Genomic DNA, 15513 nt, shown 5'->3' with positions numbered 1-15513 from the left:
TGATCTCTAGGGCAGAGTTATCTGTCAGTTCCCTTAGCTTGTTCACTTTCTCTACTATCTCTCACAGCTGCTAGTCTTCAAACTTCTTGCATGCAGTGTATAGCGGGAATTCCTTTGTTCTTAGCGATAAGTAGTGTAATATTGGGAACTTTGTCAGAGTTTTGTATCTGTATATGCAACCTTAATCTGAATCACTGGGTTAAATTCTCCTAAAGAATCTGAATAGTATATTGTGACTCTGAGAAACTGCTCTCCTTATATGCAAACGGTTCTTTGCGGTTAACAAATGGGATTTCTACACATGGGGAGACAGCAAACTATTGGAGTTCATATTCTCTGTGAAGATCTGAAACAAGAGTTTCTCATTGCCTTTTTTTGAAATAGAGAATCACTTTCTTTAAAACAAAAAAATCCAGAAAGAAAGTACAGCGTATTTAGGTTTTGATTTGTTTTATAGTTCACTTTCTGAAATATGTGACTCAGTGCCTAGATGTCAGTCTGAAATTATTCAAGTTACAAACTTTTAGGTTAGAATTTACAGCATTTACATTACATTACTTAAACATTTATCTCTAATTAACACCAGGTCTTCTATTTCTTTGACTTTACATTTTTTGTTATTATCTGTGAGTGTAAAAACTTCCTACTTTCCACTGTGATTCAGAGGAATAAATCATAAAACTTTGTATTTTTTGCGGACCTAATTTCAAACTAAGCTGAGATCACAAATAAACTACTGTTGGCCTATAAGCTTACTTTTCCCATGTACAATAATGAGTAAAAATATTACCAAAAAATAAAGCAAGCAAGGATGTATGTGCAAGCAACACTACAGAAACATTTCTAAATTAGTTTAATCTAAATCTCCTTCAGCTAAGGACATTAGCCCTTGAAAAGGGCTTTAACATTGGGGAAAACATTCAGAGATATCTGAGTTAACGATAAAACTGTTGACATTTCATGTGTATTTCTTACCTTTTTTTGAACACTTGCTAATTACCAGAGCTGTATTTTTTGGTACTGCAGTGATAGAAGCAGAGCTGTCACTATGCTCTTATACACTGAGAGACAGAGCAGTTCCTTCTCACTTGATATTCGCTTACCTAGTCAAGTTAAAATATACAAGCTATGATATTCCCACTTTAATTATACCTTCCATGTTGTAAAAGGAAAATAGACTCAAAATACTGTTCTTGTTCACACCAAGTACTCTTTTTTTCCTGGAAGTGATTTCAGTACAGAAAGAGGTTCAACCTCTTGGTGGCAGAAACAACTCCTCTGATGATAGAGGGAACCATGTAGAGTGCTTTCAAGTTTTGTAGTGGAGTCAAGTAACATGACAAGAAAGTAAGTATCAACATTTTTCATTTGGAGCGCTTGTGCCTCCAGTTGGGTAGAGGAGATCTTTTTCTGGTGGAGAAGCTGCACTTCATAAGGGAGATTAGGCATCACAAATTGGGGCTGATGCTCGTGTTTGATGCAGGAAGACTTCCCTTTTGTGATCTTGCTGCTAATGGGAGGGTGAAAAGATCCATCCTCTGTTGCCCCACAAAACCTAGGCTGCAGAAGATTGCTGATGGTACACAATATCCAATGCATATCTAGTTTAAAATGAAGGTTTACTCCCCTAATGCCCTTCTGTATCTCTTATTTACTCCTTCAGGGAAGTCATGATTATGGCATATTTACTCATGAGGCAATCATCATGATCAGTTTTTGTCATGCCACAGTTGTTTCCCTAGGTGTGAGCTTTGACGTCATAAATACATGTTGATGACTTCACTGAATAAGCAAGCAACGGGAGTGAGTGTGAGGCAAAGTTCCAAAAATTTGCAATGCTATCTCTGTTTTGTTTAAATATCCCCTTTTTCTCACGTTTCCTCTAATATGAAAGTTTATCTTTAACCATCAGATTTATGTATGGTGCATGAGTTTTAAATTGCTCTATAGTGTTTTTAAGAGGATTTCTTACTTTGCTGCTTTACTGATAGTTGCCCACCTTTCATAGTAGAGCAGTGTAGATGCAAACACATTTCAACTATTGCAAATACTTAGAGTTTTAGAACTTGTGCTACCTATTTTATCTATCTGGCATAATGACTAAATGCATATCCCATACATTTTCTAGTACAAGTCTGTAAGTTCCCTTCCATTATGTGGGATGAGGGGAACCAATGGACATGAAACTGAGCAGAGGATGCATGAGGAAAGCAGTGTCTCTACATCATGTAGCCTATGAAAGTCCCTCTAGTGGTATGACACACCACTAGAGATCTGTGAGATTGAAAAGGATGGCACTGGAGGGATCCTTTGTAGCATGATCACCTTCTAACCTGATAGAATTCCAATGGGAAGTTTGTGCTGAAGTTAATGCTAGAGAGGCTAGGGTGCAGGCATGATGGCAGAGCCAATGACCATAGAACTGAGGTAACCATTACTCCTGGGGAAATTCTGCGGCACTGCAGCGCAGCAGAAAAATACCCCCAACCCCCGCAGATTCCTTTTGCTTCCTTGCAGAAAATGGCTTCTGTGGGGAAGGAAAGAGAAGCTGCACCAGTACTCCCTCAGCAGCTCAGATGCGTCCTTTGGGCAGCTGGGAGGAGAGGTAAATCACTGGGGGGAGGACAGAGATGGAGTTCCCCCTCCCACTTCCCTACACAGAACAGCCGGGGCTGGGCATGCTATGTGAGTGGAGTAGCGTTATGAGGCAGTGAATGAGGCTGTTTGCAGAAACGCTGCTTAATTTGTTGCAGAAGTTGGAAGATATGTAGCGAATGAGGGAGTGAAGAAAATGTCTGATGTCACAGTTAAGGCAGTTGAATGCTGCTCTGAAGAATTGGATTCTATTCTTGCCCATGCCACATAGTTCCTATGTGATGCTAGTCCACTCACTTAAATCAGATTTTCCACAGTGGTCATTAATTGTGTGTTCCTTATTTTCTGGGTCTGATTTTTAGAATTGCTGAGCACTCACAGCTGTTGTTAAAGTACACTGACTTTCAGAGTTTTGTTTTGAACATATGTGCCATATAATGCTAAGTACACTGAAAACGCAGGTACTTTTGACTTTTATCTCTCTGTTCCTCAGTTCCTCTTCTGTAAAATGGGGATAATACTCCCTCATCTCACAGGAGCATTGTAAAAATAAATTTATTAGTATGTGTGAAGCATTCTGATATTGCAGTGATGAATGCCATAGAAAATCCCACGAGGAAATTAATAATTCTTTCTTCAGAGCAAGATCTAATAGCCCGCAGTAAACAAGGCAAAGGGCCACACATTGAATGAAGAGAAAACAAAATCAGTAGCTGCTCGTTAAGTGAGTAATGTCCAGCCTGTGCACTGAATGAGGCAGAAATACTGTGGAAAAAATAGTACGTGATCATGTAATTAAAGACTGTTATCATAATACATATGCATTAAGGGGCCAAATTCCAGTTGCACTGGCAACCTTAATTCAGGAATTTCCTAGCTTCTGAGTGCTTGATTTTGCAACCATAATGTTTTTAATGCAATTGTTTTGCATGTAATGTGTATGTACAGCATTTATACTTTTTTAAGAAGTGCTTTGGGATTCTTGAAGAAGAAAGGTGCTGTGAAGTGCCATAATGTATTTATTTGAAATGATTTAGAATGTAAATATGGTAAGCTTTCATTGGTAGAAAATATGATTCTTTATTAGAGGGTAAAGAAAAGCAGCCATTTTTGAGCACAAGGCTGCATATTACATAGGCTTATCTGGTTATGAACTTCATATCTTTGACTATTCTTTACCATTGACTGCCATTCATTGAGAAAACATAAAGCCGTATGGTCAAGTAGTATCAAATATGCAGTATATTTTAAAAACCCCCAAAGATGTCAAGTTTATATTTTGTCACCAAAATCGTAATATGAATATGTTTGATATCTACCTTAGCAAACAAATTGATGGCAATTAAAGATTAATGTGATGTAATTAGCATTATAATGCAATTAAATTATGACTAAGTGGACCAGGAATAGAAAACTCAGATGTCTCACAGCCTGTTTTTACACTCAATCTTTTGTTTTTCAGCAAACAGAGGAAGTGGGGCAGCAGGCAGCTCACAGACTGGTGATGCACTGGGGAAAGCACTTGCCTCTGTAAGGAAATATTTACTTTGGTTTACACATTTACCATTTTTGAAGTGTGAACTTTAATCAGCAATGGATGCCTGGATTTTAAGAAGATGAACAGCAAACAGGAGAGATTCGATCTCAGAGGTCATCAGCTTTGAGTTACTATCAGTTGAAATATTTAATGATCAATGTGAAATTATGTTTAAAAAAAGTTTTAGAGTTAATTTTATAACAGAAAAGAAATTAATGACTGGAAATCTTATACCGTTCTTGGGCACTTAATGACTAGGAGCCATGTCCTTCAATCTTTCACACACTTCACTTATCAGAAACAATGGGAGGGAGGTTGTCTAAAAATCAGTGGTAGATTTAGTTCTGTGTTATCAAATGATCTGTAAACAGAATTCATCTAGATTTTCTTTTGCGTTCAGATTTTATATTTTCCACCCTAGTTTCCATCTATTCCATTACAGTGGTCGCCATTAAAAAGCCAACATTAACCAGCAGCTGCCTCACAGTGGTCCCTGAGGTATATGGCACATTTCCTGCTCTAAGTAAAGGGAAATAGTGATGCACCTCTGTTATCACTGTGCAGTTACTGTTGCATGTGTTGACTTTCTAATAAAGACCAATGTAAAATTATTTTCTGGGCAGAGTGGGTTCCACTGAGTTCTCATGAGAGTTAATTTTTTTGCATATTCTGCAGATGTTTCATTAAAAAGACGAAAAAATAAGACAATAGGTTGCCCGGAATGACAGATATAGTACAGAATCCACTTTTAAATGATTCCTGGTATATGGCATACATGATTAACAGGAGCAATCCCCATTGTGCAAATTCAGTGTACTGCATATCACTGACTCTAAGCAGCAGTTAAATGGCACACCCCACCCATTCAAGTCGCACACCTGGTCTTGTCTTATCATAGTTATTGACAAGTGGTCTTTGGTGTTTGCTGTTATAAATTACCCACTGTGCAACTATGCTGTTCGTTGTTCCCTTTGATCTATTTGGGCTGCTAAAGGATTTAATTTTACATAGTATAATTTTCAGAAATGTAAGGCTTTGTACAATGCTCATTCTTAAAGCAATCTGTGAAATAAAAACGTACACTCCCACCATCATGTACCTTAAAGAGCCTGTGGCAATCAGAACCATCTCTTAATTGGCAAGTGTCTGTTTCCATCAAGATGTCTCAGTTAAGAGAATTCTAGTGTTTGGCTTCCTACATCTAATACAGTTTTGTCTTTATTTAAAAAAAAGTTAAGATGAAAGTAATAGGCTTTATAACCTGTCCTGCTTTCATTTAAATGGACTGAATGCATAAGAATTCCATATTTCTTTCTGCATCAGTTTGTGATGGCTTTAGATTAATTCTTTATCATCTTTTAAAGATCTATTCTCCAGATCACACCAACAACAGCTTTTCATCAAATCCTTCAACTCCTGTTGGTTCTCCCCCTTCTCTCTCAGGTATTGTTATTACAATTCTATTTTACTGAACATTTCAACATATTTTTGGTAGGAGGTATTTAAATAAACTCCTGCTGTAACTGGATGCGTGATTTACATCCAGACAATAGCATCAGGCTATTTTCTTATAAATACAACGCCCATACAGGCCAACTATTGTACTCACTGAGATGAGTGGAAATACTTTATAAAAGACATATTTTGGTCAACACGAAGAGAGGGTCATAATGACTTTTAAATAGATGCCTTTACCTGCTGCAAAAAAAGCAGTGTTAATAGACACCCATATTCTGTCCCCAGGCAACCCCCATAAACCCTTGTGCAGATTGTTCCTAATGTTCCGAGAGAGGGTAGACGTGTAAGGATTTAGACGACACCTCCTAGCTCACAGGCCAGGCCACTTCGTGAAAGGAGTTGCCAAGACTTTACACAGTAGCCTTTCTGTACCTTTTGGGGGAACCATATTCTCTCAGTCATTCTATTTGCCATGAGTTTTCTCTCAGGGTATGTCTGCCCAGCAAAGAAAAACCAGTGGCTGACCCATGCCAGCTGACTCGAGCTTATGCGGCATGGCTGCAGTGCTGTTTCATTATTGTGTAGACTTCCAGGCTCAGGCTGGAGCTCGGGCTCTAGGACCCTTTGTGTTGGGAGGGTCCCAGAGCTCAGGCTCGAGCCCGAGTCTAGACGGATATGAAACAGCCCCACAAGCCCAAGTTAGCTGGCACAGGCCAGCTGCAGGTTTTTCTTTGTTGTGTAGACAAAGACCTCAGGGTCCTAAGCAAAGTGCCTGCCAGAACTTGGCCCGTAAAATGTGGCTGTGTGCAAAGAACCATAGTAAGCTTAACTCATTTATAGTACATGGTGATATTGAGGATGTCCTTATTCTAAAGATACAGATATTTTGATGGTATAGTTTTATTTCTAAATAACCCTAGTAGCTGAATTTTCAGTGTGGGAGGCGTATACTAGCACTAGTGAAGGGCTAAGCTGAAAAGGTTCAGAGGTAGTTAAGTTCTAATGAGCATCAGAAATTGTAGACACCTATATGAAGCTAATTCAGATTATATGAACCTTTGAGACTTTCCCATAAGAGCCTTAAATACTCCCTCACCATATAACTATCTGAGAGGCTCTTGATCTAACCTACCTATGTTAGCTTCTTGGGGGAGTCAGCACTGGATCTGTTTCAGTGCTGACCAGGCATCCTGCTGCCCCCTCTGGTTCTGTGAGACCAAGGAATTCATATGGGAGGGTCCTGTCAATCTCACTTAGACATGTTAAAAGACACTGTAGTTTATACTCCTGAGTGTAGCACAGTATTGTTAAATCCTGGAGTAAGAAGAAAAAAGAAAAGGAGTACTTGTGGCACCTTAGAGACTAACCAGTTTATTTGAGCATGAGCTTTCGTGAGCTACAGCTCACTTCATCGGATGCATAGCATATCGTGGAAACTGCAGAAGACATTATATACACACAGAGACCATGAAACAAAACTTCCTCCCACCCCACTGTCCTGCTGCTAACAGCTTATCTGTTATCTGCTAAGCTGTTAGCAGCAGGACAGTGGGGTGGGAGGAAGTTTTGTTTCATGGTCTCTGTGTGTATATAATGTCTTCTGCAGTTTCCACGATATGCTATGCATCCGATGAAGTGAGCTGTAGCTCACGAAAGCTCATGCTCAAATAAACTGGTTAGTCTCTAAGGTGGCACAAGTACTCCTTTTCTTTTTTCTTTTTACGAATACAGACTAACACGGCTGTTACTCTGAAACCTGGAGTAAGAATGATCTGTCCCTCAAGGAGATTATCCCTTTCTCCAGAACTGCTAGATCTTATATGCTCTGAGGTTTCACAGTGCTTCAACAATCTTGGAGGCACAAACCCCAAAGTACTTTTTGAAGAGACAAGATTCCAGTGAAAGGGTTAATGGGAGTGAGAAGTGGGCTGGCCAGCCAACAACTGAAGGCAAGCTTTGTCTGAAGAAAGTTAGCAGGTCCCCAAACTTTTCCTTGAAGAGAAAAGTTCCACTGGAGAGGGGTAGGAAGCCCTTCCTCAAGAACACCTGCCATTGAAAGTGAGGTATTGTGGTTGTGGTAATATTAATCAAACATGTCCCCCAAAAATGCACCAAAGGGGAGGGGGGACTGCTGCCTTTCTCCAACATCAGGCCTTCTTTGGGGATTGGCTAGCTCCTTGACCAACCCCCTCCCCATCCTGGAGTAAGACCCAATGAAGGGTTTAGGAGGACAACAGACAGTCCTTATTTGTCTGAACCAGTCCCTGTCCCTAGACAGCGCCCTATGTGATACATTTCTTTTAGGGGGCTTTACCATCATTTCCGTCTTGTACTATAAAGAAAAGATTTGAGTTGAAGTTGAGGAAAGTAACCAAATGTTAAGCAATATAGATTGAATTTCTTTCCAGAAAGTTTACTTGATAAATAGAGAGATCCAAGGGTCAAAGTCAACACAAATAAGTGACATATATTCAAAGGAGAACTGAACTGTTTATGCTTCACGATATAGTGGGCCAGTCGGAAACAATATGAAAGTCCTGATTGTCTTTCATTGTCCTATTCAATGATGTGGCAAAGTCACAAGTTAAAGACAGTGAAGACCAGAATTCGGTAGCGAATGTGCCAGATATAATCAAATTTAACACCATTTTGTCAATATGGCATACTGAGAGGCTAGAAAAGGCCACGAGATCAATCTAAGGTTTAGAAGGCCTGCCCTTCTAAACCCAGAAAATGCCACTTAACTTCAGTTTTAAGATTAAAACCCTAATAGCTCCACCTTGAATTCCCAGCCTTGTTTCATAAGAGCATTCAAAAGATTATATGTTTCAGACAAAAAAGAACTAATAATACAAACGATCTGATCTTAGTGCCATAAACACAATCTTCTGGGGAAAGTATTTGAACCAATATTTCTGTCCTCAAGTCTAGTGTGCCCCTTTAATAGTGACACATCTTTGTTTAAAAGAAATGATATTGCAAAAGTTGAGACCTTATATATTTCACACTTAAACCTTCAGCAGAAACAGATTTGCTTCAACAGATGTAAACTAATATAAACCAAGAGTTTTGCTGTTAGCTCCTTTTAAGTTCTGTAAGTGCAAAATAATATCATCTGCCTTAAGAAAGTGCAAATCTTAGCAGTTAAATGAGAGCATCTGTAGAATGACAAGTTGTAACTGAATTTAGAGTTAGATATTCGTACAGTGCTATTGTTTTTTAATCCTGTTTCTTAAAAAAAAAAAAAAAAAAACCCAAATCCATTAGTTTGGTGATTGAATGATTTGTTCAGTGGCATCAAATATGTCTTGAACAACAGCTAGGATAATGGGCTAGTATGTGCTGGATTTACATAGAAGTCTAGCAATCCCCTCTTAGCACTTCTGAAAATGCTACTTCTCCTTTTACTAGTGAGACATTTCCTTCTGCTGGAGCCTTTCTTAGGTACAGCTGCCGAATCAATAAAAACCTCTATGTTAGGAATCAGCCTGGGGCAACTTTGTGGCCTGCGTCTCCGTGCTTCGCTACAAAAATTCCTTTTTTTTTTCATCCATGTATATTTTGGAAGTTGTCCATATGTCTGCCCTATAGTCTATCTGGAAAACAGCATTTACATGTCTACAAAACCGTCCAGAAAGTTTGAAAGACATTTTTGTTTGCATAGTTCTAATGGTAATTCCCATTTTACTATTAGCAGGCACAGCTGTTTGGTCTAGAAATGGAGGGCAAGCATCATCATCTCCCAATTATGAAGGTCCCTTACACTCTTTGGTATGTTTTGATTAGAGACCTCCTCTGCCTCAGTATTTTCCATGCTGTTCTTTCCATTTCTCATCCACACTTCTCACACAGGTTTGCATTTTGTTAGTGATTACTGTGCCCTTGGATGTTTACACTATTTGATTGTTGCTAAGTTAGTAACGTGAGGGCCCAATCCTTTGATTTGTGATATTTTGATATTAACTGTTATTGACTAGGATGTCATGTTTGATAATGTATTGTTGAAACATTCCAGAATGAAAAAAGTTAATTACAAAAGGAGGGATTTGTTTACAGCCAGGAGGGATTGCTTGAAGGGATATCAGGGAGAAAAGTAAGTGGTTTCTCTGAAGTAGGACAGGGTGTGAGTGTTATGAATCAGGTTACTTTTATTTACGGTGGGAAAGTGCAGTAGAGGGCTAAATAATACTTTTGGATTCTATGTGATGTGTTTCAAAGTATTGTAGGCTTAATATGATGGATGTATTGGCAAGAATTGGGTGGTAATTATGGCTAGCACTAGAGAGAGGATAATAAATAAATAAATAAGATGTTTTATATGGAGAGATTAGATAAGAGTTGGGGGCCAGCTGGAAACATATTAGGGACAAATGGGCAAGGTTTTTAAAAAGTCTAGATTATTTATCCCATTCTTTTCTGTTTGTTGTCTGTCTAGATAGTAAGGAAAGAGTTGTCTCATTATATTTCTTTCAAACATCTAGTACCTTTTGGGTGCTATATAAATAATGCTAAAGATCAAAAACGTCTCAGTATAAAAAAGCAGAGCGTTTCTGAAGGCAAAATAAATAATCATCTAATACTGAATCATGGAAAAGTCCATCTGACTTCAATGGGAAGTTTCCCTTAGTCAGGAATTAGCAAGGACTGCAATATCTGGCCCAATACAAATATGTGTATCATGATTCATTGCCGGATGCTTTCTAGCTTATCGCAGTTTGCTGTAGTGTGTAGTTGTGTGTATAGAGTGGCAGTGTTTTTGTAATCTGTATGCTCCAGAGATCTGAAATGAGTGAAGAATTATTTTTGTAGCAATAAAGTTAACCAGTAATTTGGGGCTGGCCCATTCACCTTCCCCTCCCATATCTTGTTGAAGAACAAGAAATTTGAGGCATCCACTTATCAGATATGACGTGCCAGAGGAGACAGTGTGACCTAGTAGTAATGTGAAGAGGGGATTTGAGTTCTGTCCCTAACTCTGTCATTGATGCTCTGTGACCTTGGGCAAATAGTTCACCATGTGTGCCTCAGTTTCCTCATTTGTAAAATGAGGATAATAATCCTTATCTTTGTAAAATTGTATGGACTCCTTGCATGAAGGACACTATACAGCAAAATACAATGTATTATTTCTGAGTCCATTGCTTCTCCTCTTCCTATACTTACCAACAACATGGCACTATTTTTCTAAAAGAAAGGTGATATTGGAAGGAAGTTATCCAGTAAAGCAGCAATCAGATTTCTTTAAAGTCAACATTGCTGCTGTTTATGGTTCAGATTTAGGGAGAATTCTAGTGGTAGCATGGGCAGCTCCCTCTCCTCCTGGAGGGAGGTTGAGTATAAGGTTTTGTTTTAGAGAGGGATGAGTTACGCTAGAACAAATGCTGCCGCCACTAACAGTTCAGTACCTCTCTGTTTTGTGATCTTTTACACGTCTCATACAGGCTGCAGAGCTCTAAACTTGTAAGGAGGTGTATTTATTAGTGCTCTTACCAACAATGCTTTAAAAGTAGTTTTAGGATTCACAGTTATAGGGAACATTTCAGTAATTGTGGAGATGGGACTATATGGCCTTAACAGGTTCTTTCTAACTTTTTTGTTCGTAATTCTTTGATTACATAGGGAGAATAGGCCTTCTCAGAGAGTGATATAAGTTAGATGTATATTTTTTTTGCTTAAGGTAACACTAAAACTTTTCAAAAATCACAGAGGGCAACATATGTACAGTAATGATTATGTTCATGAGGAATCATTGAACCTGTTTTGCCCATGAAAATGAAAGCTGTGCTTGTGTTAAATTCTTTCTAATTCCCTAGAATGCTAGTTTAATTATTTCCCTAAGGAAAAAAAATCACTTTTGTTAAAAAGGGGAAGAAATAAAAGGAACTGTTTTCAGTTACACATCCTCTTCCCCCCCCCCACACACACACACATACGCCAACTAGCAGTACAGTATGTGGCATACCTAATCTGTGTGTGTTTTGTCTCAAATGTTAAATGGCCCTTCACATTTGCTGATGGTTCTCTTGATTTGTTTTTCATAAACAAACAGCAAAGCCGGATTGAAGACCGTTTGGAAAGACTGGACGATGCTATTCATGTTCTCCGGAACCACGCAGTGGGGCCTTCAACAGCCATGCCTGGTAGTCATAGCGACATGCATGGATTAATAGGGCCTTCTCACAATGGAGCAATGGGAGGTCTTGGGTCAGGATATGGGACAGGCCTTCTTTCAGCCAATAGACATTCACTAATGGTAAGCTATGGAGATTAAATGGCAGTGCAGGTTTAAAAACAGTCTAGTAATTAGAATTTCTGAACTGGTTTGCAGGCTTTTAAATGTTATTATCTGTCTTTCTACTTGTGCTAATGCTGCAGATATTTTCATGTTTATGACAAAAATATCAAATTAATTTGTGCGAGGTTTTATAGTACTACGAGACATTTTTAAACATACACTGTATATGTCTGCAGCACATATTATGTTTATTGTGTACATTTTGCTCATGACAGTAAAAACTGTATTCTTTGATGTGTTTTAAGACTGACTGATGTGAGGCTGCCATTGACAAAAAGCTGCTGTCCTCTGGCATCCAGCCTCATTAAAGATCCTTTCTAAAATAGTCTGGATTGTTTGAGAGATTTAGTTGGCTGACAAGTGTATGAATAGTATACCATCTTTCTCCTATCCATTAGCCAATAAGTATATCGGAGAGGAATCTTCAAGGTTTTTTCCTTTACTACTCTTTGCCTTTCCATTTCAATTTGAGTGAGTATAAATGCACTGCTTTTTTTAGGACTTTGCACAAATCCTGAATTCTCTCTCTTCCCTTTTTATTTTCCTATTCCTTTTTAAAAAAAAACAACTATGTTTAGCGTGAAACTTCTGCTCAATACCCATCCTCCTAGGAATCTGGCTGCAGCTATAGGCCCCAATTCAGAAATGCATCCTGTAGCCTTATCTATAGTTATGGGTTACTTAACTAATTACCCATCCCAATAGGAGGGTTTGCACCTACTTAAATTGTGAGAGTTCTGTCCAAGATCAACAATAGCAGAGAGGTTATCAATAGAAAGGGGGCCCCCATAGTGCACAAAAGGGACAACACAGTGCTCTTTTTGTAATAATTACTTTTATTAGCCATCCAAACAACAATACACACATTGCAGTCTGGTGAAAGAGAACACAATGGAACATCTAGTATTTGCATTACTCACACTATCCCTGGAGGAGAAACCCAAAGTATCAGTCATAATCGTCCTCATCGTCACCAGTGGATGTCTTCCTGGCATCGCCGCAGGGCAAGTAGGCCAGGATACAGCTTTTATAATGTGTTATGCTGATCCTCACTATACTTAATGCATATTCAGTATGGGTTTCAGACCCTTTTCTTTATCGATATTTCCTCACCCAACTATCGTTGGCACGCCCTTCTTCTGTTGGTTACGAGGCCTTTTACATCAAGCTTATTAAGGCATATGTCAATTACATGTCATGGCGTTCTTGTTGTCTGCTGATGTTCCTAATTTAAAATATCTAAAGCTGGTATAAACTGGCATTTTGTGGTTACCTGTGAGCGGTTTAGCAACGCTGACTTATAACATCACTCTATCTTTTGTGACCTTTTGTGATATAGGGTTGTTTATGAGTTAGTTACTTATGTCCCATCTTTAGGTCTTAATTAGTTTGGTTAAACTATTATTTTTACAGGCTTAAGACCTGTAGACTTTGGCATTACTGTCGTAATCCATACCTGTGCCCTATTTAGCATATGCCCATATATCTGTAGCAATATAGATGGCTACAATTCATATATAAGATAACACTTAAGCAATGGGAATTAAGTACATGCTTAAGTATGTGCTAACATGCTTTTTGTGAATTGGGATCATATGTGATCACTAGTGGCTTTCACATTGGATTAAATATCCCACATCAGAGTATCAGGCCTTCTCTATACGTGGAGAATACCATACTTGTCCAGCTTACTGAGGGCCTCATTCTACGAGTTTTTGTCATGTTGAGTAGTACTTTCTCACATGAGTGATCTCACAGTATAGTTACATGCATGAATAAATACCACTTAGCATTATCATTGCAGAATTAGTCCTAATTTTCCTGTTATAGTTTCTGATTTTTCTCTTTTGAGGGCAATGTCTTCTTATGCTATATATTTTTTTGATGATGGGCGTCTGGCACCTTACAAAGGAAAATATCTTGTAGTTCCTGTGCCTCTGTAAAGAAAAATCATGCCTCTCTGATCTGTTTGATTTCTCTGAAAATGTCAACAAAATAGTAGACAAAGGAGAAGAAGCTGATGTGCATATTTGGAGCTGCAAAAACCCAAAACAAATTCTTCACAAGACGCTATGAAAGAAATTAAGTTATCATACAGTGAACTCATGGATTAGAAACTGGATCAGAAACAGCAAATGAGGAGTAGGATTAAATGGCCAATTTTCAATATGATTAAAGGATAAAACTTATGGTGCCCCAACATTCCATTCTAGGAGTAATGTTCTGTATCACTGATCTGGAAAAGGGGCAGATGTCGTTTGCAGATGATTCAAATTATTTAGTTTAGTCAAGATTACAGAAGAGTGTGAGGAACTTCAAGGGGAACTGACCAAACTGGGTTAATGGGCAACATGATGACACATGAAATTCAGGTTTGGCAAGTGTAAGGTATTGCATATTAGAAGGAATAATTTGAAATACTCATATGCATTACTATTTCTCAGTTAACTGTAACCACTCAGGAAAAAGGCTTGACCATCACTGTTGACAGTTCAATGGAAATCCCAGCTCAGTGTACAGGAGTGGTAAAAAAAAAGCAAACAAAATGTTAAGACAGCAAAAGGAATGTGATATAAAATAATACTGAAAATGTTATAATGCCATTATATAAGTCATGGGTATGCTTTCATTTGGAGTTTTGTGTTCACTTCTGGTTACCCTATCTCAAAAAGGATATAGTAGAATTAGAGGAGATTCAAAGGCAGGCTGCAAAAATGCTTGGAAGCATGGAAAGATTTCCATATGATGAGACATTGAACAGATAGTGGTGGTTTTGTTTAGAAAGGACATATATAAGAGAGGGAAGGCAAGAGGTATACAAAATAATGTATAGTAAGCAAGGTAAATCTAGTAGTCCAATTCATCCTTTCTTATAATTAAAGAATGGGATATTCAATAGAACAGAAAGTAAGGTAATTGACAACCTGTGACATTCATTGGTGCAAGATGTAATGGAGCCCAATAGCTTAGTAGCATTCAGAATAGGAATGGACATTATATGAATAATTAGAACATCCAGCATTGCTTTAGATAAGATTAAATACAATATTTAGAAAAAAATGTGAACTCTCATGCCACAGGGCATAAACCAACTACTGACACAGGTTAGGGGAAAATTTCCTGTATAGAAACTCCATTGTTGTCCATTCCAAGGTCTCTTGCACCTTCCTCTAAACCATCTGGTATTAAGCACTGTCATCAGAGACAGAACACTGGACTAGATGGACCACTGTGCTCTAATCTACTAAGGCAATTCTAATGTTCCTGTGCAATCAGTGCAGAAGTTCTCACTGTAAAGGGTAGAAAATTTGCTGGTATTTCTGTAGCAAATGATGCTGTCAACCACTGTAACAGATCACTAGGCCATCCCTTCTACCAGATTCTAAACACCCAGGATATCCTGGCAGAGTCAGCTCTTGCTTTGATCCCTGGAAGGCAGTTACTCATTTAGTCTTATACACTTTACTGTGTGTGAGACCTTAAAAACTGAGCCTGTCATCCATGTGGACCTTAAAGATCCCATGTCTTTTTTGTATGAGAAGGGGTTTTCTCCTTATGTCCTTGACCAGACAAATGCCGAGAGGGGTATTCAGCAGACTACAATACAGTACTTTGAGTAAAATTTAAT

The 15513-nt window shown here is 38.4% G+C and overlaps 1 protein-coding gene across 19 annotated transcripts in view; it reads left to right on the top strand.

Moving 5' to 3' along the window:
* The window catches only part of TCF4 (transcription factor 4), a 316621-nt gene that overhangs the window by 276246 nt on the left and 24862 nt on the right, over positions 1-15513 (top strand). For 14 of the 19 annotated variants that reach the window (XM_074952379.1, XM_074952376.1, XM_074952383.1 and 11 more), the window contains 4 exons: positions 4058-4125; positions 5497-5575; positions 9285-9361; positions 11640-11843. In XM_074952379.1, coding sequence (XP_074808480.1) covers positions 4058-4125; positions 5497-5575; positions 9285-9361; positions 11640-11843 — 428 coding nt within the window. The remainder of the gene's footprint in view (positions 1-4057; positions 4126-5496; positions 5576-9284; positions 9362-11639; positions 11844-15513) is intronic. The other 5 variants (XM_074952375.1, XM_074952373.1, XM_074952387.1 and 2 more) reach the window with 2 other exon arrangements.

The sequence above is a fragment of the Natator depressus genome, chromosome 5 (assembly GCF_965152275.1).
Source record: "Natator depressus isolate rNatDep1 chromosome 5, rNatDep2.hap1, whole genome shotgun sequence".
NCBI classification, from domain to species: domain Eukaryota; kingdom Metazoa; phylum Chordata; order Testudines; family Cheloniidae; genus Natator; species Natator depressus.
The sequence above is the reverse complement of the archived record's forward strand: the minus strand, read 5'-3'. Positions and strand labels throughout refer to the sequence as shown.